The sequence below is a fragment of the Pelecanus crispus genome, chromosome 1, assembly GCF_030463565.1.
Source record: "Pelecanus crispus isolate bPelCri1 chromosome 1, bPelCri1.pri, whole genome shotgun sequence".
NCBI classification, from domain to species: Eukaryota; Metazoa; Chordata; class Aves; order Pelecaniformes; family Pelecanidae; genus Pelecanus; species Pelecanus crispus.
In genome coordinates, this window is record NC_134643.1 from 14,784,875 (window position 1) to 14,806,749 (window position 21,875).

Below are 21,875 nucleotides of genomic sequence, written 5' to 3' on the forward strand. Positions count from 1 at the left end.
GTACCCTTGCTGAACTGATATTTTTAATTGTGACTTTGTGGTATCAGAGTAGTTTACATTTCCTCTTAGATGTGTACTATTGTGCTATATAAGAGCAACTTTTTTTAATTAATGTCCTGCTACTCACTCACCAAATGTCATTGCACATCTCTGACATTTGTCTCAGTCTTATCTGGTCATAACTAATGTAAAGGCCAGTGAGATGACTGAGAATACCTTTGCCCACTCATCTACACCTTCTTCACAGGTTGTCTGCACTGCACACCCAAAACAGCGCCCAAACAGAGCAGGGAACCTGGACTCATCCCCACCCTGAGATTTTGCATGCTGAAAATTTGTGATGCCATTCTCCTCCTTGTTTCCTAGCCAGTTTTTGACTTAGGATGGTGCCTGCCTGTTGTGTTATAACTATTGGAGTACTTGCTGATGTGGTCTTTCTGGGAAGCAACTGCTTGTCCCTTGTGCTGGTGGTGTCCTCATGGAGTGCATAGGGGGAGATGGGGTTATTGCCAAGGAGGAAAAAAGAATACAAATCTAAAGGAAACCAGGCTTCATTAATTCTGCTGCTTGTACATAACTTCTTTATTTTAAATACTTATTTTTGAGGTGAATTTGTGTCTCTGTCTGAGGAAACAAGTCTTGATTTGTCGCTCAAATAACTCCCCACAAGGATAACTCTTTTTGCTTTAGGGGATTTGGTCCTAATTTATGGTGACATCAGTAAAATCACAGACAAGCCACAAGAGTACAGCCCGAGCCAGTACGACACAGATAGGACTCCAGTTTCCCTCACCCACCACTACATACACAATGTCACCATCCTCTTCTGATTCTAAAACCAACCGCACTCCAGTTCTGTTATAAAAATTGGTATCTCCTGTCTGAGATGTTTTGTATATCCATAGGGACTAGGACAAGCCAGAATATACTCATCATTCTTATTCATAATACAACCCCATAGATAGCTCAAGAACAGACAGGCTGACAGTATTACACTGTTTAGCCAGGTAGATCCTATTGTTTGCTGCAGCTTTGTTGCCTGAGACAGTATTCAGGCAATAAAACACTAGACAATGGTCTCAGAGGTGAAAAGATTTACAGTTCCATGATGAAATTCTCTTTTATGGTTGCCAAATGTAAAGATCAGTAAAAAGCAGAAACAAAAGACAACAATCCCCTTTCTGCAGAAGGGTGAATCAGCCCATCTGATCCATAAATGTTTGACCCAGAACAGCTCTCTGGGATGGTTGCACAGTCATTAGCAGTGGAGTCTGTAACACAGACGGGAGCCAAGTCAGCTAACAAGCCAGATGCCACCACTTGGAAAGAATATGTATATTTTCTATGATTTTTATCTAGCTGCCAGGTAGGCACTACGTGCAAATGCTCTCAGTGAACAGATAGTGAGGAGTGTCATAAGGGACAGGCCATCAAAATGGGAGGCAGTAACTCATCAGTAACCAAAATGCATCCAGGTATCCTATTGTCAGTCAGGAGGACAGAAATATTGCTGGTGAAATTGTGCCTTTGGTGCACTGGGCCATACAAAAGGGAAGGGATGGAGAGACTCCAGGGGGGTTCTGAAGTGTAGGGCAAAAAAATGGTCTGGGTGAAATGAATTTTGACACTTACAGCTCTCTTAGTGCTATGGGGCATTCTTCTAGCATCTGTGAAAAAAGTGTAGTCAATCATATAAAAGAATAAAGAGACAATAGGACAAATAAAGCTAAGATTATGATAGCACTTAATGTATATGCTAAACATCGAGTGCTTGTTTACAGTGGTTGGCTTCAGGGAGCAACCTTTAGTTTTAAATGCTGTGAGCATGAAACCTGAATTTAGTGGTGCCCTGTTGGGCTGCTTCCCTGAGCAGCACCACGCACCTCAGGCTGGCAAATCTCAACCCCTTTGGAGGAGAACGAACTGGGAGCACTGAGCCCCGATGGACCCCCTCCTCTGGGAAGAGCATGGTGAGGAGGAGAAAGGTCTTTTTACTTCTTACAAAAAAGAACAAAAATTCTTTACATTCCTTGCATAAAAATTACACTTTACATACAAAAAGCTGTAACTGAAGCAAAATGATAGGGAATATGCATAGGTAGATCTGTAGGAATTCAGAATGAAAATAAAACTTTAACGTCTTGCAATATTTTTCTTTTTTTTTTTCTCTTCCATGCCTGATTTAATGAAACAAGATCTTAAAAGTCTGGGGAAACACTATTAACCTGAAAAATAAGAAGCTTACAAATCTACTGCAGGAGTTTCAGCCTTCCTATTCACAACCCTCAATCCACATATCTAACGGTATGTCTTTCAAGGCATATTTTCCTGCAGTTTACTCAGTCACCAACCCCCCCCAACCAAAAAAACCACACACAAATAAAAGATAACTGTGCAGGGGCTAAGATGACCCCTAATAAGATAACCAAATTCTATACAAAACATTACTGAATGCAAAAAGTAATACCAAAATGGGAAAAAGTGCTTCCCTCTAATCTCCTTTTTCAAGTGACATTAATTTTAGCTCCAATAATAGAAAAAATTTCTAGGCTGAGGAATTATTTTCTTTTTAGGGTATGGGTCTTTCAGTTAACCCTTTCACTCTCACAAACTTCATCTGCTTTTGCTTCTAGGAAAAAAGACCCAGTTAATGTTACAGATGGTGTCAAACATTAAAGTGGGATGCACCTGTTCTAAGCATGGTTTCTGAAGGCTGGATGTCCAAGACTTACATGATCAGCCCAGATTCCCTTATAATTAGTGACAAAAATACATGTTTCCAGCAGAGAAAGCACTGGCCTTAGCTGACACTATTTTAGGATGAGTTGCATTGTCCTTTTGAAGTAACTATTTCTTTCCTTTGAGCATAAAAGCAGCCTGGGGTAATTGCTGTAGTCTCATGAGTCCATGTTCTGGTCAAGCTGCATGAGAAGAATCCTACCCTTGAGCAGATGTGTGGCTGAAGATACTGAAAAATCAATGTTAGTCCCATTTGTGTTTGAGATGACTGGTGCTTTTGTTCTGTCTAGCAAACAGCCCAGGGGTGTGGTGTCAAACTTGTCTTGTTCAAGGAAGTTAAACTGCTCACTGTGATGCTTATAAAAAAAAATCAGTGCTGGTTTATTTTGACAAAATGATCAGTTGCAGCAGGAGAGCAGCTCACATGGTGAGCACGTCCTCAGAGGAGGAATCTTGGTTGCTCTTATTAGGTGTCCCTCCGGCCATTTACGTTCTTGGGGCAGTTTTGAATCATCAGATGACCATGTTCTCATGCAAAACAGAAGTAGTGATAGATTTAAAAAGTCAAGAAAGAGCATTGCTCAGTATTTTAAAACTTCTTTAGGCTTTTTAAATGGTTCAAACTCTATGAAAATGGAAAGCTATAAATATGTATATCTGGCATTAAAAGTGGTTTCAAAGTAATCTTAAAGCTAAAGAAAATCCTTTTCTTTTATAAAAAGATTTCTCCAGGAAAGAAGGAAGAACCCAAAAATATCATTTGAAGATAGACTTCCTGATGATGTAGTTACTTCCAATATTATGCTTCACAGATTAATAACATGAGATTTAAAAAGACTGTGGAACAGAAAAGAAGTGTTCAGATCTTTCCAGAGTTCCAGTGCAAACATGTACTTGTCCAAAGTGTATTTGTCAAACAATTAGTTAATTTAATTATTAAGTAATTTACATAATTAGATAAATAATTCATGTATTTGTCAGAGGAGAATTTGTCAGACACGCAGGGGACAGAGGAGAGGCAGGTGGTGCTGTGCTGGTCGGTGCCGGGGAGCAGCTAAGGATGTCCCAAAACCCATGGCACCCATACTGCCCTAAGGAGAGCCACTTGTCTGAGCTCGAGAGCAGTAGCAGTAACTTGTGGCCAATCTTTGCTGAATGATCCCACAAACTAAATAATGCAGCAAATCATGGCGTTGCTTACTCTTGGAGCAGTATTTTTCAGGAGAAATATCTCTTATTAAGCTAACTGATACAATTGTAGGGTGGGCAAGGTTTCAGGTGCATGATCCCTCATGAGACTGGACAAAGCAGCAGCAACTCCAGGCTAAATAATGGTTAGAATTAACAGCCTTTTGTTTATCCTAATTACATTAATCAATTGGACAATTTCAGAGGGAAAAGGATAATTGCTACCAGCGGAGCAGCATTCAGTGGTAGCGGGAAGAGAGGTGAAGGCTTGTTAGCCTCTTGACTACACAGCAACAATTCACATTCCCTTTTTTTTGCAGTTCTGACAAGTGGACTAATTCACAACATCTGGCAAGTAAACAACAGCTCATTGCTATGCTATCGGTGTGCCTGCAATTGAGTGCAGTCAGGGGAAAGGAAGTTTTTCTGTCCAGCTATGGGCAGAATCTTAGCTTTTGTGCAGTCTCAAGACCACATAGAATCATAGAATCATAGAATCATGGAATGCTTTGGGTTGGAACGGACCTTTAGAGATGATCCAGCCCAACCCCCCTGCAGTGAGCAGGGACAGCTTTAACCAGATCAGGTTGCTCAGAGCCCCATCCAACCTGACCTGGAATGTTGCCAGGGATGGAGCCTCCACTACCTCTCTGGGCAACCTGTTCCAGTGCTTGACCACCCTCATTGTAAAACATTTCTTCCTTATATCCAGTCTAAATCTATCCTCCTTCAGTTTAAAACCATTACTCCTTGTTCTGGCACAGCAGGCCTTGCTAAAAAGTCTGTCCCCATCTTTCCTATAGGCCCCCTTTAAGTACTGGAAGGCGGCAATAAGGTCTCCTCGCAGCCTTCTCTTCTCCAGGCTGAACAACCCCAACTCTCTCAGCCTGGCCTCGCAGGGGAGGTGCTCCAGCCCTCGAGTCATTTTTGTGCCCCTCCTCTGGACCCGGTCCAACATCTTCTGCCTGTCCATCTAGAATTCAACGCAAACCATCTTCTCAGAAGGGTAAACAGTTCATATTTTCTGTGCTGCTATTCCATTCCATTTCTAATGTAAGTTTTCCCTCTCAAGAAAAGGAGGTAGTACACCAGAATAAACAAAAAAGTAATTTCTCTGGCTTTAAGATTTCTTATACACGTTGTGATTACCAGAAAAACATTTCACACCTTCTCACATCTACACTTGTAATAGCAGAAAGGAGACAACATGGATACATGACGATTGTGAGAAGCAGCACTGATTGACCTGATATTTGTGGTGTCCAGGGGAACAGTCCTTGCCTCCCTTTTGCCAGGTCCATTGAAGTACAGAGATCTTCCGTCACTGAGCACGCCACAGCCTGTCCCAACCTGACCTCCTGTTATCTTGTACCAGAGAGGGCTTAGCTTTCTCTCAAACCTGTCGAACATCTCACTGTGATTAGGCACATTAGACACACAGGTTCCATGTGATGCTTCAAGAAAAAAAAAATATATGGAAGATACTTTGGTGAAACTGTGCTGAACAGAGTAAAGGTCAGATACAGTACATTGGCAGGCAGTTCTGTTGCATCTACATATGAGAAAGCACCAGGCTTTTCCAAGAAAAATGCACTGATGACAGGATTGTACCTTTTTAAACCCTCTTTATAAATTTTTGTAGGCAGAATAAGCCTTCTTCCTCTAAACTCTAAGATGGCTTATTTCACTAGGTGAAAACCAGCCGTGCTTTATGTTGATAAGGCATTTTATGTGAGCAGAAAAATATTATCCTTTTATTTCATTTTAAACAAATTGAACAAAAGATGTTAGCTTATTGCTTTGTTGGTATAGAGGGTTGAAAAGAGTGCAGCGTGCAACTGGTTCTGTCAATCATTGTTTCTTTTCGTTGGGTTTGGGTTTTTTTTGTGTTCCAGCATAAAAACCCCTGAAACCACAAGTGAGCAGAATTTTCCACAGAAGGGCCTGTCAGAACATATGTTCCCTCCTGGTCCTGTGCCATCGGATGGCCAGGGGACTCAAAACCAGCGGCAATTCTTTTGAAGATGGTCCAAAGGCTTTTAAGCAGACTTTTTAGTTTATAATATTTTATTTTGTTTTCTCTTCTATCACTAGTCCCTTCCCCATTCATACAGATGGTGACATTCAAAGATTGCAGTTGCCAGAAACATCACCGGTGTCAGCTGCCTTCAGCTTCTCTGTTTTGCCTGTGCTGAATTTTATTTAACAAAATGAAAAGATTCTTGCTGGCAGCCCATGAAATTTATGTCATAATATATTTTTCCAGAATATCAGAGAGGAAAACGAGATGCTAGATTTACAGCTTTCACTCAGCCAATGCTTACTGTAATCCCACCTAAAAAAGGTTGTCTTACCTGTGTAGCCCAGGTCACAGAAGCAGACTCCCGAGACACAGTCCCCATGACCATTGCAGTAGCTGGGGCAAGGCTCAGAAATGTAAACGCCATCTAAGCCGAAAGGAGGCACGCTCTTGTGGGAGCTGCTCTCCTGGATCCAGCGGAATCGAGTCTTACTGTAGAGAGACAATAACAAAAGGCACAGTATTACTATTCCCAGCTTCTATACCTACTGCATACTTTATGTGCTCTTTGTTTAAGATTGAAAGGGGGTCTTCCTAAATTAGCCATTTGCAAATAAGATGCAAATGGCTGCCTAGAAAATATTTCTGACATCCTACAGTTTGTGCAACTTCACTTACAGATATTTTTTCCAGATTTTTTTTTTTAATGTATTTTGACTTCTCTGGCTCGTATCCACCAGTGTGATGCAAAGAACAGATACATGGTTTTATCAGCCAAAGAGAATGATTAGACATGACTCTGAAGATGCCTTTCACTACTCAGTTCAACCCAAACTGCTAATTACATTTTAAAATCCCAGAACTCCATTTCTTACGGCACTTATATAATGGCAGTGATGCAGAGTTTATCACAGGATCATATAATTTTGAGTAAAAAACTTCAAGTAATTTGGATACAAGAAAAATCATCCACTTTATAAAAATAATGGCAAATAATGTGTTCTACAGGACATGTGGACAGAAATACAAAGTTTTTATTCTTGGATGGTAACATGAAATTCCTGGAAAACAGTGATCTAATCCTTAGCTTGTATAACTGAATCTGCTCTGGGGACTTCAGCAAGCCTACACTAAGTTACTCCAACTGACCCACAGCATAGGAAATGTATGGAAGAAAATATATTTTGTTTTTTAATTTTCAGCCTTTAACTTTTAGCTGAATCATTTTATAGGAGCTCCAGAGGGGGGAACAAATTTGAAATCTCATTGCCAATCCAATGGATTAACTAAGATCCTCCTTGTAATAAACCGATTCCTTTCTTTCTGCTGCACGCTGGGATTTGGTAAGTAGGTGATCATTGTTCTAGTGCTTTGTACCAACTGATGAAATGGGATGCTCTGTGGACAGCCCGCGAACCATGATTTCCAAAGCAACCCACAATGCTGAGACTCTCATCGTACTTGCAATACTTTCATTTTTAATGTATTAGCATGAGCTTCTTATTCCTGATCACATTACTGAACATAATGCCAAACAGATTGCTGCTATTGATTCTGCACTGCTTGTTTTGGGTAAATCAAATCAGCTGGTGTCAGATCTGTGCAATTTGGCACCTGCTTTTATTGGCTAATTACTGTAGAAAAGACAAACTTGTTACGGTACATGCTGCTATTTCAGCTCCTTGCAGCAAAGACACCGGCTCCCCTGCTACACAATATGCCACATACTCAAAATCTGTGCTGGGGCTTGAGGATGAGGAGCCCACAGCAGGAGGATGAAGCTGAAACCCAAGGGCAGCCCTAGAGCCGCTGCCTCAGAGGGGAGAGGCAGGAGGCAGCAGGGGCACGGCCAGGGGCTCGGGGGGGGGGCGGCTGCGGGCTGTGCTGGCAGCACTTTGTGCAGGCAGCAAATCAGACCAGGGCGGTTTACTGACTGTGTAAGACAGTGAGCAAGGGGAGCGAGAAACTTCAGCCAAATCCAAATAAGATCGAGAAAAGCCTCATGATTTCAAGGCTTATTTGCGTCTTCCATCATCTGATGTTTTCTCATCTGTACTGACCTGATGCTGAGGTCGTGCTCGCAGAGGAGCACACCTGTCATTCCTCCCTCCTTTGACTTCAGCTGTCCCGGCCACCTTCAATGACACAGCACATTACGCAGCAGCTCAAATACCCTTCTAGGATTTCTTTGTCCATTGGTAACTGTAAAATTAATCCTGTTCAAGTGGCTTATTTGATTCAAGAGACTTATCCCTCTCTTGCTGGTGCCTCTGACCTAACTGATATGCATAAAGACAGCACCATGATGAAGAGATTGATGTAAAATTAAAATGTTCTGGGTTCCTTGTTGCTTTGTAATTTAATTTTATAGACCATTCTGACACCTTTAAAATGGAAAGCTTCTCCCTGTTTTGGAGAGCACAGTATATTTTTCCCAGATTTGCTGATTTTTAATGCTGCTTTTATCCACAGCTTGCAACTTTTTCTGAGTGTATCATCAAAGAAGAGGCAGCTAATGCATGGATACCACTGGCATCACTGGTTTACAATATACAGTACCTGGCTGCAAGCGACCTGGGGATAACAATAGTAATTCTTGTCCAGTCCTCAAAGTCTCCTGTGTGATACACGGTCGGCTCACTCAGCTCCCGGGAGCTTCCCTCGCAGCCTTTTGTGCCTGGAGACGCAGGGTAGCAACCCTCCTTCACGAGGGACCAGAATAGCCCAGCATCGTGCGAGTACTGAAGCAGAACGGGAGCAGAGCTGCTGTACTGGTTAGTGCAACCAATGTTCAGCTGCAAAAAAGCAGAGCAACAGATAAGAGTGTTGTTATTGGTATTTATTGGCTGCAAATCACCTTTGATTTTTTGGTTTGGGAGGCTTAGCTCTCTGAAGTCTTGCTTTGAACCCTGCTGGCAAACAGTGACTGATGCTTGGAGTCCGTTTCCTGCACATATATGACATTTCTCAGTAAAAATTCCCACTATCCCTTCATTGAGGTTGCAGGGTTCAGCACACCAAACTGTGTGAAGAACTTTTCAAAGGTCCTGGTGCATAGCAGGCCACAAACAGCAAACTGTGCACAGGCACCTTCATGCCCCGAAGGAGTGAGAGGAGCTGTCCCCCCCCTCCATCTGCAGCCCACTCCAATGTGCACAGAAGGCCAGCCTGACTCCCAGGTCCCCTGCCCTGGGCTGCGAGCCCTGGCCACAGCCCAGTCATTGACCTCACAGGAACGTTGTCTGGGAGCTGGCGCTGCAGTTTGGGCCCCCAGAACAGAGCAAAATTGGACAAAGTAGGAAAATGCATATTAAAATGTGAAATGAGAATGTAACCAAGGCAAAAATCAACTGCTGATTTGAAGTTTTCAGTTTCATTTATCAAGCGATCAGAAAAATATTAGTTTTCAGTATCTTACTGCAGAAATTCTACTTGAGCTGTAGAATATAAAATGTAAAACAAAATCATTCATTTAAAAAGAAATAATTTTGACAAATTACTGTCTTTGAGTTTATCAATGTAAAATTATTCCAGGCAGCTATTTAAAATGGAAATTCCACAAGCTCAGGAAAGCATTTAACCATATGTTTAAAATTAAAGCATGCAAATAGGACTAACACATTTATGTGCAGGACAGTTTAAAAGTTTTCCAAAAAAGAGACGAGTATAAATTCAGGCCTTAAATAATAGACTTTATAAAGAAGAACTCACTGTTCTCTGATACATGGTGTTTATGTTTTGTATATTTTTGTTACATTGCCAAGTGTTTCAGAGATGGAAGGTGTATGAAATATTTTTAAGTATTGCTTTTTCAGACTAACCAATTTTTGATATGCTGTTGATCATCAAACCTACAGAATGGAGACAGTCACTGAAGTAGGGGAAAGTGGTTAAGAGGCAAACAACATCTTTTTCAGGCTAAATGGTATTTATATATTGAAATATTTGGGGTTTTTAGACAGTTTAAAGTCTAAAACTACAAGCAATACTAACTCAGAAATTGTACTGCAATCCCTCAGTTTGTATAGCTTTTCATTAGCATAACTTTTAAATTAAATGAGATTATTTTACAAATCCCATTATTTCTAACTAACTTTCCTATTTATAGAACTCTGGGAATTATATTTGAAAAGCTGCCTGTAAACATCTGATCTCTTTAATAATTCCACTTGTAAATTATTCAGTGTCTGTATCCACCAATTATGTAAGGACCATGTATTTGTGGTGAGCTCATTAAAATTGCATTGCAACCAACCTCCAGAATTCACCAATGGGATTTCATTATAAACTCAATAAAATTTTGATTAGGGTTCAGAAACAAGAGCTTGTCAAAGCAAATACACTTTCTTTGGAGCCCATATTCTGATGTATTGTCAGACCACTGAAATTTTTGTAAGCCCTTTAAAGAAGAGAATGTTAATTGGAGCCTATATTCATTGACACAATAAAAGTAAATTATATGAAAACCCCACACTGGAGTACAGAGCAGCTTGTAAGTCCTTAAATAGTTTAAAATACAAAAAATTTACACAAACCACATTGGAGCTTTTGTAGTCATGGAGCCCCAGATGGGATAAATCCTTCTTCCCTTGACAGTGCAGTAGCATTTCCTAGTACCAACTCGAATATAACAAGTTACTCCAACCCACTTCTGAAAAGCACTGAGGAACAACAAGCTTTAAAATTTCTCCAGAGGGGTAAAAAAGCTCTTCTGCACCAAGGTTTTGGCTATCCTTTTAGAAAGCAGCATGGTATTTTATGCTGTATGAATTCATACTTGTGCTCTTCACATTTTTTTATGCAGCGATATCACCTTGTTTTGAACTGTGGCCCCAGTGACATCTTGCAAGTATTAACTAAGGGAAGTTGTACTGACATTCTGCAGGGATTTATGTTTAAGGAATACCTTGAACTGCAGGACGTATCCAGGCTTCAGAGTTAAATCTCGAGTCACTGCAAACCGATCCCCATCTGATTTACCAAAGAGCATGGCAGAGGGGGTGGCAGAGCAGAAACTTTCATTTTTGGTCATCCCTTCGTTGGCCAACATTAACCATATGCTCAGCTGGTTCATAGGGTAATCAAATGCTGGCTTTTCATAAAAGTTCTGTTAGAAATGAAAAGAAAAACAACAACTAGTACTACCACCTTGCAGTGTGACTTCAGAATAATTTCCAAAATTATCAACTTTCACATTTTGCAATTTGTATTTTCAAAAAACTGTAATTTCCAAAATTTCTGTCTTGACTTTTTGAGGAGATACATTACACCCTCTGTCGCAAAGATTAGGAGCCTGATGGTTTTGTGATAAGACCCAGGTTATTCCCACACAGAGAGACACAGCTGCAAACACTACAGCTGTTTCTTTAAATACACCCTATATTTTCATAGAAAATTTCATTAAAAGAACAGTCTACTAACAGAGAGGATGGTTCCTGTTTCATGGGGATGCCCACAGCCTACTCTTGCTTATTACCTGTGGTAAAGTGGGATTAACAACAGGAATGATGTGCTTCTGCTTCTCTGACAAAATGATGATGTCATCGATGGCCCACTGATCATACCCTTCCCCTGAAAACACGGGCTGCCACCAGCGAAACCTTGTGCAAGGTGTCTTGGCTGCAGCTGGCAGCTCCAGATAGACAAATCTGAAGAACAGAAATTCAGAATAACTTTAGGAAACACAGTTTGTAGAGAAATGGGAGAAATACCACTGGGCAGGGAAAAGAGGCAAGAAAGCCAGTATCTATCTTACATGTAGAAGTCCTCAGAAATCCTCTATGATCTGGATACCTATTTATACACTGCATATCAAGAAGCTTTCTTTGTCCTTCTTGTCTGTGGAGAATGTAAACTCTTTAAGACAATGGCTATTTTTTACTCTCTGTTACTATATTGTCTAGCACAATAAGGAACTGATTTGAACTCTTCAGCTTTGAATTAAACTGTTCAGCTGATCCATGTTCAGCAAATCTTAACATTCTTCTGGTGCCAGCAAGTAACAGTGAAATATGCTGGCAAAATTAATTTCTCATTCTCTTCTGCGGGTTGGTCCTATTTGTAGACAAAAGCATCCTTCTATTACAATGCCATAGATTATGTAGCAGAGTTTTCTGCTGTGAATAAAAATATTTCAGTCCTCCTATATATGAATCTTCATAAAAGAACTTTAGGTCTTTTCAGATAGTTTGCTTTATGTTCAACTTAGGAAACCCCTTACAAAGATGATGTTAAATAAAAGTTAAACATTCAAACCTAATCATACTTATGTTAAAAAGTACAATAAATAGTTACTTGTTCAGTCCTATTTCAGACACCTTACATATACGCATTTGTGCATATATTCCTTTCTGTACTCTTTCTTTATACCATGTGCTATTTTGTACCACGGACCCCGCTTCACTTCCTGGTTAGGCAGAGAGAGGTGGAGGAATTGTTCAGGGCTACAGGGAACCTTCTTTACCAGAGGATTCCTAGATTTATGTGTTGGAAAATAAGGAATTGGAAAATGAGATCTGGACCACATTTGAAGCAGCAGAAAAATAAATATCCATAGCTATATTCAATAAGGACCATCACTCTTCGTTACCCAGAGGGGCAAATGTTTTGTCTAAACATAATATATTGGATGGTCCAATGATGAAGGTTTCAGTATGTATTTTTTTTGTTGGATGTGTCTTGTAATTTTGACAAAGCAGAGACTAAACAAACTTCAATGGTTTTATACTTCCAAGTGCATGTATCACCTTTAGAAAAGGACAGTTTGCTGAGTTACAGAAGTCATTCTGAAAATGCTGTTCAAAATGACAAGATGGGAAGATAAAATTATTTACATATTGAAAGGCATGAACTACAGGTAATAGAAATCATGTTAATACCTATGCAGACAAATGCAATTAAAATTTTCACTGACAAGCTATCTTACAGCAAATTTGAAATGCTGAACATGATTTCTTCTCCTTAAACATTTCTTTAAAGGAGGTTTTTTTGTATGTGATATTAATACATGTTTATTAGACCTGAAACCAGAGTCAGAGGAGATGGCAGATATCTATACCACTGTTGGGCAAGTTCTGTATTTGCTTGCTAATCTTTTGCACATATTAGCATTTTAGTCATGTTTCACAGGGGAGGTGAATGATTGGAAACTTTATGTTTTACTTTAGTTTTTTTGAGGCCCACTTTCATTAGATTTTTCCTTCCTAGTGACAGGAGTTTACTGTGGCAGCCTGGAAAATCTTCCACATAAATGATGGCTTTTAAGCATTAAAACTTGAAATTATTATTCATGTTTTCATAAATTGAGAAATAGGGTTTTTTAAAGCTGATTTTTAAAGGGCTGATGCAGTATGGATTTAATTTAGACCAAAATTATACCTGGGTTTGCTGAAGTCAGAGAAATACATTTCTGCTAGTAGCTGCCAGTTGATGCCGCCATTATTGCTGTACTGCAGAAGCACACCTTCTTCTCTGCTGTCTGGTTTATTGCATGAAGAACTGTCTCCTCCTATCTGGATGTAAAACTGGACAAAATCCACCCAAGTGGTGTCCAAATCCCAGCTTACCAACTGTCTTTTTCCAGCCTACAATACAAAGATCAAAGGGGGAAAAATAATATTAAATATAGAATCATAGAATTATTTAGGTTGGAAAAGACCTTTAAGATCATTGAGTCCGGCCATTAACCTAACACTGCCAAGTCCACCACTAAACCATGTCCCTAAGCACCACATCTGCACGGCTTTTAAATACTTCCAGGGATGGGGACTCAACGGCTTCCCTGGGCAGCCTGTTCCAATACTTGACCACCCTTTCCGTAAAGAAATTTTTCCTAATATCCAGTCTAAACCTCACCTGGAGCAACTTGAGGCCATTTCCTCTTGTTCTGTTGCTTGTTACTTGGGAGAAGAGACCAACACCCACCTCACTACAACCTCCTTTCAGGTAGTTGTAGAGAGCGATAAGGTCTCCCCTCAGCCTCCTCCAGGCTAAACAACCCCAGTTCCCTCAGCTGCTCCTCATAAGGCCTGTGCTCCAGACCCTTCACCAGCTCCGTTGCCCTTCTCTGAACACGCTCCAGCACCTCAATGTCTTTCTTGTATTGAGGGGCCCAGAACTGGACACAGTATTCCAGGTGCGGCCTCACCAGTGCCGCGTACAGGGGGACAATCACCTCCCGGCTCCTGCTGGCCACAGCATTCCTGATACAAGCCAGGATGCTGTTGGCCTTCTTGGCCACCTGGGCACACTGCTGGCTCATGTTCAGCCGGCTGTCAACCAACACCCCCAGGTCCTTTTCGGCCAGGCAGCTTTCCAGCCACTCTTCCCCAAGCCTGTAGCGTTGCATGGGGTTGTTGTGACCCAAGTGCAGGACCCAGCACTTGGCCTTGTTGAACCTCATACAGTTGGCCTGGGGCCATCGGTCCAGCCTGTCCAGGTCCCTCTGCAGGGCCATCCTACCCTCCAGCAGATCGACACTCCCACCCAACCCGGTGTCATCTGCAAACTTACTGAGGGTGCACTCAATCCCCTCATCCAGATCATTGATAAAGATATTGAACAAGGCTGGCCCCAAAACAGAGCCCTGGGGAACACCGCTCATGACCGGCCGCCAACTGGACTTAACTCCATTTACCACTGCTCTCTGGGCTTGGCCACCCAACCAGTTTTTTACCCGGCAAAGAGTACGCCCATCCAAGCCATGAGCTGCCAGCTTCCCAAGGAGAATATTATGGGAGACGGTGTCAAAAGCTTTGCTAAAGTCCAGGTAAATGACATCCACAGCTTTTCCATCATCTACCAGGCGGGTCACCAGGTCATAGAAGGAGATCAGGTTGGTCAAGCAGGACCTGCCTTTCATGAACCCATGCTGACTGGGCCTGATCCCCTGGCTGACCTGCACTTGCCTGTTGAGTTCACTCAGTATGAACCTCTCCATAATTTTTCCCGGCACTGAGGTCAGGCTGACAGGCCTGTAGTTTCCCGGGTCCTCCTTCCAGCCCTTCTTGTAGATGGGCGTCACGTTGGCAAGCCTCCAGTCATCAAGGACCTCCCCTGTTAACCAGGACTGCTGATAGATGATGGAAAGTGGCTTGGTGAGCTCCTCTGCCAGCTCCCTCAGTACTTTTGGGTGGACATGAGTGAGCTTTAAAAAAAAAGTGTCCTGGTAAAGAGGTAGCATTTTATATACCTCAGTGTATAAATTCTGACAAAAAGAAAATAACCAACAATGTGGTCCTCATTCTTTTTTATTAAAAAAAAAAAAAAAAATTCATTAGTTGCTGTAACCCCAGGGCAATGAGAAACATACACTGTTAATTTATTAGTCTCTACTGAATGTTGATTTTAACTTACAAAGTGCTTCAGATCATTAGCAGCTGATTCAAATGCTGCCTATGCTGTGCTGAAGATAAAGAGCACCTTTTAAGAAATACGTGCAAATGTGTCCTGCAGACACGTGGTTTCTCTGGGGCTTACAGAAGAAACATTCACTGTGAACTCTGTCCCAGTTTGAATAATCAACCTGTGGCACGATGGGTGCTGTTTCAGACAATGGAAAGAAAATGAGTACATGTGTGTTGTGTGTTAGGTGACTATGCGGGATGCACTTGAGATGTTCTCTTAGTCTCTTCCATCTTGAATAAAACAGGATGGGAGTCTTACCTGGGGATATCTGCCCTGTCTGTAGATCCTGTCCCTGCTGGACCAGGTGTTTAGTTGAGCTAAGTCAGGCCAGACACCTCATCATCAGCTGTTCTAATCGGGACACCTCCTTCTTAGATAATGAGTGAACTTTTAAAAAATAATTACAATAGTAAATGCTGCAGTGAGTAGAAATATGGAAATAAAATGCTTATACCATACCCTGGTTAGCAAATGCACAATTTCTTCTAAATTAGGAATATTATATTTTCACTGTCACACAGGGTCTAACTCCAATGTGCAGGTGCTACCACTCCCAGCTGCTCCTCATAAGACTTGTGTTCTGGACCCTTCATCAGCTTTGTTGCCGTTCTTTGGACATGCTCCAGCACCTCAATGTTTTTCTTGTAGTGAGGGGCCCAAAACGGAACACAGTATTCAAGGTGCAGTCTCAGCAATGCCAGGTACAGGGGGCCGATCACTTCCCAGCTCCTGCTGGCCATGCTATTCCTGATACAAGCCAGGATGCTATTTGCCTTCAATATGACACCTTCACTATGAAGAGGTGTATTTAAAGTCAAGCACAGATAACATTGCACAGAAAATTGCGCAACACGGAGGACATCAAATTGTGTGTTAACATGACATTTTTTGGTCTTTCAGGCAATGATTGTGCTTGGCCATCCTTTATGTCTTAATCACTCTTGGTGTGATCCCACAAGCAGTTTTATTAGTACATTTCAACATACAGTTCAACTTCACAACACAATTTCAACACAACTATTTCTTCTCATTCCTTCACGGTGCCAAGTACCTTTGGAAGACAAAGAGCAGACCTTAGGTATCCTGAACCAACTGGGGCTAAGTTTTTAAGTATTCTACTTTTTAATGATAAAGCATAAAGCAGTAAAAAGACATTTCTGATGCCTCATTTCCCCAGCCAAATCTTGCACTGTGTAGGGTTGTCCAATCATCTGAAATTATAACCCCTGTAATAGCTATTGCTTAAAGCCCATCTTCTACACAAGAACAAGGGAGGGGCATTTTTTCTTCATGCCTCACCTGAGTAGGATTTGTTCCTACACAAAACTACGCTCTTTTCCTAGTAAGTGTTGTAAATCAGGAGTATCTCAGCTAAAACCTGTGGATTTGGTTTCAGTTTTGCCTGAGCACAGCTGAGAGAGAAAATAGCCTCATAAAATTTAGTGAACAGTCTTTCCAAGGATGTTTTTGAGTTCTAGCAGAAAACAGCTCTTGGACATCAACCTGTGGGTAACATGGTCACTCTGTGCATGTTGGCAAAGGAAGACAGAGCATATTCACCTAAAAAAAGCTTTAAGATTTAAAGGCCTTTTATTGTATTTGGAGTGATCCTGCTCCCCTCTTCCCTGTGTGCCCTGCTGCTTGAAGCTGAGCTTGTGGGCTTGCACATCAGCAAGCCTACAAGATGCTGATATGTGATATGAAGCCGCCCACAGTGAGGCAGGAGACGAGGCGAGAGCACTGTCCCCACAGAGGTGACCTGCGTGCCCCATGCCTAGCAGAGCCCTGCCCCAGCACAATGCCGTGCCACCACAAGCTGTCATAGGTAGGGCAAAGCCAAATACATGCAGCTGGAGAGGGGACACAGGGATCATACGTCTGCATTCATTAAAAGTAGCTGCAACCTGGCACCGCCCCCCCAAAATGGAGCAGAACTGGCAACACGCCTAGTGTTTTTAATTCTCTAAAAGATCATGGGTTCCTGACCATCTTCAAGCAAAAAAGGTATCAAAAAGAAAAACCTGGGCTAAGTTATGAAATTATGCTTATGTTTTAAGTAAAATTTATGTTTTTCCCTCTCTGTCACTTGTACATCCATGATCGTCCTGACAAATTTCCAGACAAATTTGAGATAAGCAAGTGGCATGATCTAGCTGGACAGAAGTACCAAGATTTATGAGCTGAGATTTAAAAATATCATCTATGTCTTTTAATAAGATAATAGATGAATTTGTCTTTTGTCTTCCTACCCAGTTCAGGGTAAACTCAGCACAGACATCTCTTGCTTTCCTTCTCAGAACATTCTGCTTTGCTGGTGTTACAGCCTGGATCCATAGCTCATTTGTAGACTGTACCAAATAGGCCACATCACACTGCCAGACTAATTTCTGGAAACTGAGTGCTTGTGGGTATAAAACTCAGTTAGTTTACACCACCAATGACAACTAAAACCAGTGAAGACTCCTTTGACCCTCAAAAAACTCACTTAGGGTACAGTCATATTGAATTACGCCTGCTGTTTTGGTTTATTTGTTGGTTTATCCCCAGCTGAGTAAACCCCTCCTGGATGGTGCTGTGAGATGGGCTCAGTTTTGGGTGCAGCCCTGAGCTTTCCGGTGCAACCCCACATAGCTAATACTGGCCAAGGTGACACTGATCATCTCTTGGTAGTTTGTTTTCACAGCTTCTTTTGGAGACCCACAGGAATTTGAAATTATCATCATCAAACCAAACTAGTAATGGATGATAAAGATGCAAACACCTTTGTTGTCCCATGGGCAGGTGTGTCCTGGCTGGCTGAGGATACCAAACATTCTGCCCTGCAATGGATCAAGCTCTGGCTGTAAAACACTATTCCAGGTAGGTTTTCCATATCTACACCCCACAGCAGCTCTGCCTGCCAAAGGGTTAACCACAGAACCAGGTTAATTGAGAAAGGGTACGAGTGACATAAAACCTCAGAGGAATTGCAAAGGCTAATTGAAAGAGCTCTGTATTGCAAACACACCTACAATTGATTAAAATGATTTGTAAACCAAAAGATAGAGGGTCGGCAGAACAAAGCCAACATTAATTCTGGTAGCAGTAATTGATGATGGCAGTAAACATTAGACATTCAAATAAAAAGTGGCTATTTGAGCAAATGCAAAGAAATCGAGCCTGTGAATGTGAGCTCCCAAAACAATACAGAACTGTTGGGCAACTATAAAAATAATTTTTTATTTCTACCAGCATGGCCACTAGACATCTTGAAAAAGATCTAAACAGAAATTAAATAAACCACCTTCTGTTTATGGCACACAGACTGCTACTACTCAAGAAATGAATGATAACCTAACCCCTAGAGATCAATAGAAAGAAGCCAAGAATTTCTAAATGAGTTTTTCACTCTTCCTTAGCAGAAATCAGAAGAAAGATCATAGCAGGTTAATTCTAATTTAGCAAACTACTTTGAGAAACTTGGCATAAGGAACCGAGCCAGAAGGAAAAACATCTAACAGAGAAGACAATTATATAAAAAAATCCAATTATCACAATTAGCTGGTTATACTGATTGGTCTATCATGAAATTTTCAGTGCAGAGCTGCATTTCCAGGGGAGCTGGATGTGAGACTATGTAGGAGTGCTGAAAATTATTTGATGGATTAGATTTTTGTAATGAAGTAAACAACACACAATTACACAGCGTTGCATATTAGGTTATTCTTCTGGGACTAATCTGGCTTTCATGACAGCAGTGGCAGTTTGATCAAACCTTTAAAAGAGAAGCACATAGCTGCATTTATACTCTTCTTTTCAATTAAGAACAACACAAAACCCAGTATTAGACCCGAGGAGCAACAATTACCAAAAAAAAAAAAAAATATCTGTGATTACAACCCATAATCTTACATCTGGTCATAAAAATCTCTTTTAATTTTAGTTATAATTGCTATCAATTAGCAGAATTCCCTATCTCTCTTTCCTGCTCTATTATTTTTGTCTGCAAAGCATCCAAGTTATACAAAAGAGTATCCTCCTACAGGCTAACCACTTTCTAAAAGTCTGGAGGGGTTGTTTTTTCACTAGTTTTGGTCCTGTGACCTCAAATTAAGCTGCCTGTCCCCTGGAAAGCCAACCTTTCTCCATCCCTTGCCCGGAACAGTATAGAATAAACAAATGAGAGCTGGGGATTGCTGAGAAAGAGCCAAGTCTCAAAACAGAAAATGCACAATTAAGATGGTATGAATGTACACACTTCCCAGCACATTGGCAATTTACTTCCTTCCATTACAGCTGGTATTTCTTGAATACATAAGGCACGCGTCCCTTCCTATCTCTTTTGATTGCTTTGTTCTTTACCTGCAGAGGACAGCTGCACTGTTTAATGCTCTTGTCATACTGTGTGCTGCTTTCTGCCACCTTCCTTTTCTTTGCCATGTAACCACATCATGCTCCATTCAAACCCACACCATGTGCCTTTCTCAGTCTCCCATCCTTCATTAGTACCTTGTTGAAGTAGAGCGAGGAGCCAGATGAGATGACCCCACAGCCTTCTTCAGGCTTGACAATCTCTCCCCCAATAATTTCCTGCCACTCTGTCTTCAGGCTGTCTGTGTTCTCAAAATCAGACATGACAGTTGAAGGAAGGGGATTTTCAGGCTGACATTCAGTACCCCGAAACCCCGAGTCGCACCTGGAAGGAAGCATAAACATAAAAAGCTTTTAAAGACTTTATTTGACACTGACAATTACTTAAGGTGGTACACTGACCTTTTAAAATTAGATAAGAAATAACAAATCATTCTGGGATTGGAATTTTGGATCCTGGAAACAAACTAGAATAACTGGATAATGGAAAAAAGCTGTATCTTTTTTCTAGAAAAACCCTGTGGTGTCCAGAAAGTTTGAAGCTGGCGGGCAATAGTCTGTGCCCTTGGTATTGCACTCGACCTGACAGCGGCTGCCAAGCAGTGCTGAGCTGGTCCTTGGTGTCCTTCTGACCCAGTGAAACAGCTCCAGCACTGAGCTGGTCCCTGGGTCCTTGTGCAAAGGGCTGGAGGGGCCACCAGGACACCTGCAGCAGGGCAGCCCTGTGCCACTGAAAGCTCTTCCAATGCCTGGATCTGCCAAGGGTATGGATTCTCTGACAGAGAGGTGTGAAGCAACTGGCTGTTAATATTGCTTGAATGGTCTAACTCCCCATAGTGATTTTATTTTGTAATGTTTAATCTAAAAATAAGAACAACAGCAAAAAAAAAAAAAAAAAATTATGCAAAATAATAGGATACCTGAAGTGTCAGGAGACCATTTTTAAGAGGAACTGGCAAATGCTTTATACCTGCAAACACCATGGTCGCACCAGCCATGTCCGCTGCACATGTTGGGACACTGCTGCCCAATGTAGATGTTGTCTAAGGCCCATTCGTCTTGGGCTGTGTAGTAGCACTGACTCCAGCGGAAACGTGTGGCGCTGGACCTTAAAACCAACAACAATGTTTTAATTTGTGATTCTTTACAGAACTGTATGAAAAAAGATAAAATGCAACTACAAGAAATAAAGTAAGTTGCTATCACAATCACAGCCCAGCCTGCAAAGACTGATACAACCAAAGACAAATTTTTGTAAATGAACTTTCCAGATGATGCCACTTGCTGCACAGGGCTGTATAATGGACTTTCCAGTCATTAATGACATTTCTGAGGAAGGATGCAGAGGTGTTGCAGGGACTTTGTACATTATTTTAAGATAAACCTACCAATGAATACTATCGGATTTTTACTGTGTGCCATTCTGCGAGGGTGACAGGATGCAAAATTAGAAATATGGATTTAGGTTGTGACTTTGTTTTTTATATTTTTGGTCACAGTTAACAGGCTATAAGTTGTGTAAAAAGCTTTCTTCTGATATTTATTATAAAAAAAATTCTATGAAATTAAAGTTCTTGCATGTAAGTATTTCTCCCCTTTGAATAGTGGCTATTTCCATTCAACAACAGTTGACTGTTTTTTATTGGATACAGAAATTTCTTTTTGTCAGGATGATTCTAAACTAGATTTTGCTTACATATCACTGGTGACATTACAATCACCAGTTTTTGACAAAGATCTTATTTCATAGCACCTATTTTTTTCCACACTGCAAATAGCTTGCTCTTGGCCAACTACTCATACAAAATCCATAACACCCAAGGTTTGTGGTAGGGAATCATCGGATTAGATTATTTGCCTATATATAACTAAGCTCTGGATATTTGTAATATTCCTCAAGTAGAAAACCTTGCTCTAGTTTCTTCTTTCTAGTTAAATACTTTCTCTTCAACAGCTTTATTTTTCTTTATTATAGTGGAGTCAGGTAACATTATCTATTAAAAAAGTGCTTGATGTTGGCCCTCTAGGAGATTGTCCAATGTGATATTGACATTTTCCATGCTGAGTGACTCCAGTAGCCAAACCCAGCCTGACATCTACCACCCTCAAAAAACAAGGCCAGAGAAGAAACTGAATCATGAGAAGAGTAATTTTTGTTGCCGTTGAGCCATTC

At 41.1% G+C, this 21,875-nt stretch overlaps 1 protein-coding gene across 1 annotated transcript in view; it reads right to left on the bottom strand.

Annotated features, from left to right (window-relative positions):
* The window catches only part of RELN (reelin), a 304,962-nt gene that overhangs the window by 60,629 nt on the left and 222,458 nt on the right, over positions 1–21,875 (bottom strand). The window contains exons 23-30 of the mRNA XM_075728102.1: positions 20,673–20,810; positions 19,841–20,027; positions 13,325–13,530; positions 11,424–11,595; positions 10,854–11,054; positions 8,507–8,742; positions 6,282–6,439; positions 5,174–5,381 (exon numbers count right to left, since the gene is read on the bottom strand). Coding sequence (XP_075584217.1) covers positions 5,174–5,381; positions 6,282–6,439; positions 8,507–8,742; positions 10,854–11,054; positions 11,424–11,595; positions 13,325–13,530; positions 19,841–20,027; positions 20,673–20,810 — 1,506 coding nt within the window. The remainder of the gene's footprint in view (positions 1–5,173; positions 5,382–6,281; positions 6,440–8,506; positions 8,743–10,853; positions 11,055–11,423; positions 11,596–13,324; positions 13,531–19,840; positions 20,028–20,672; positions 20,811–21,875) is intronic.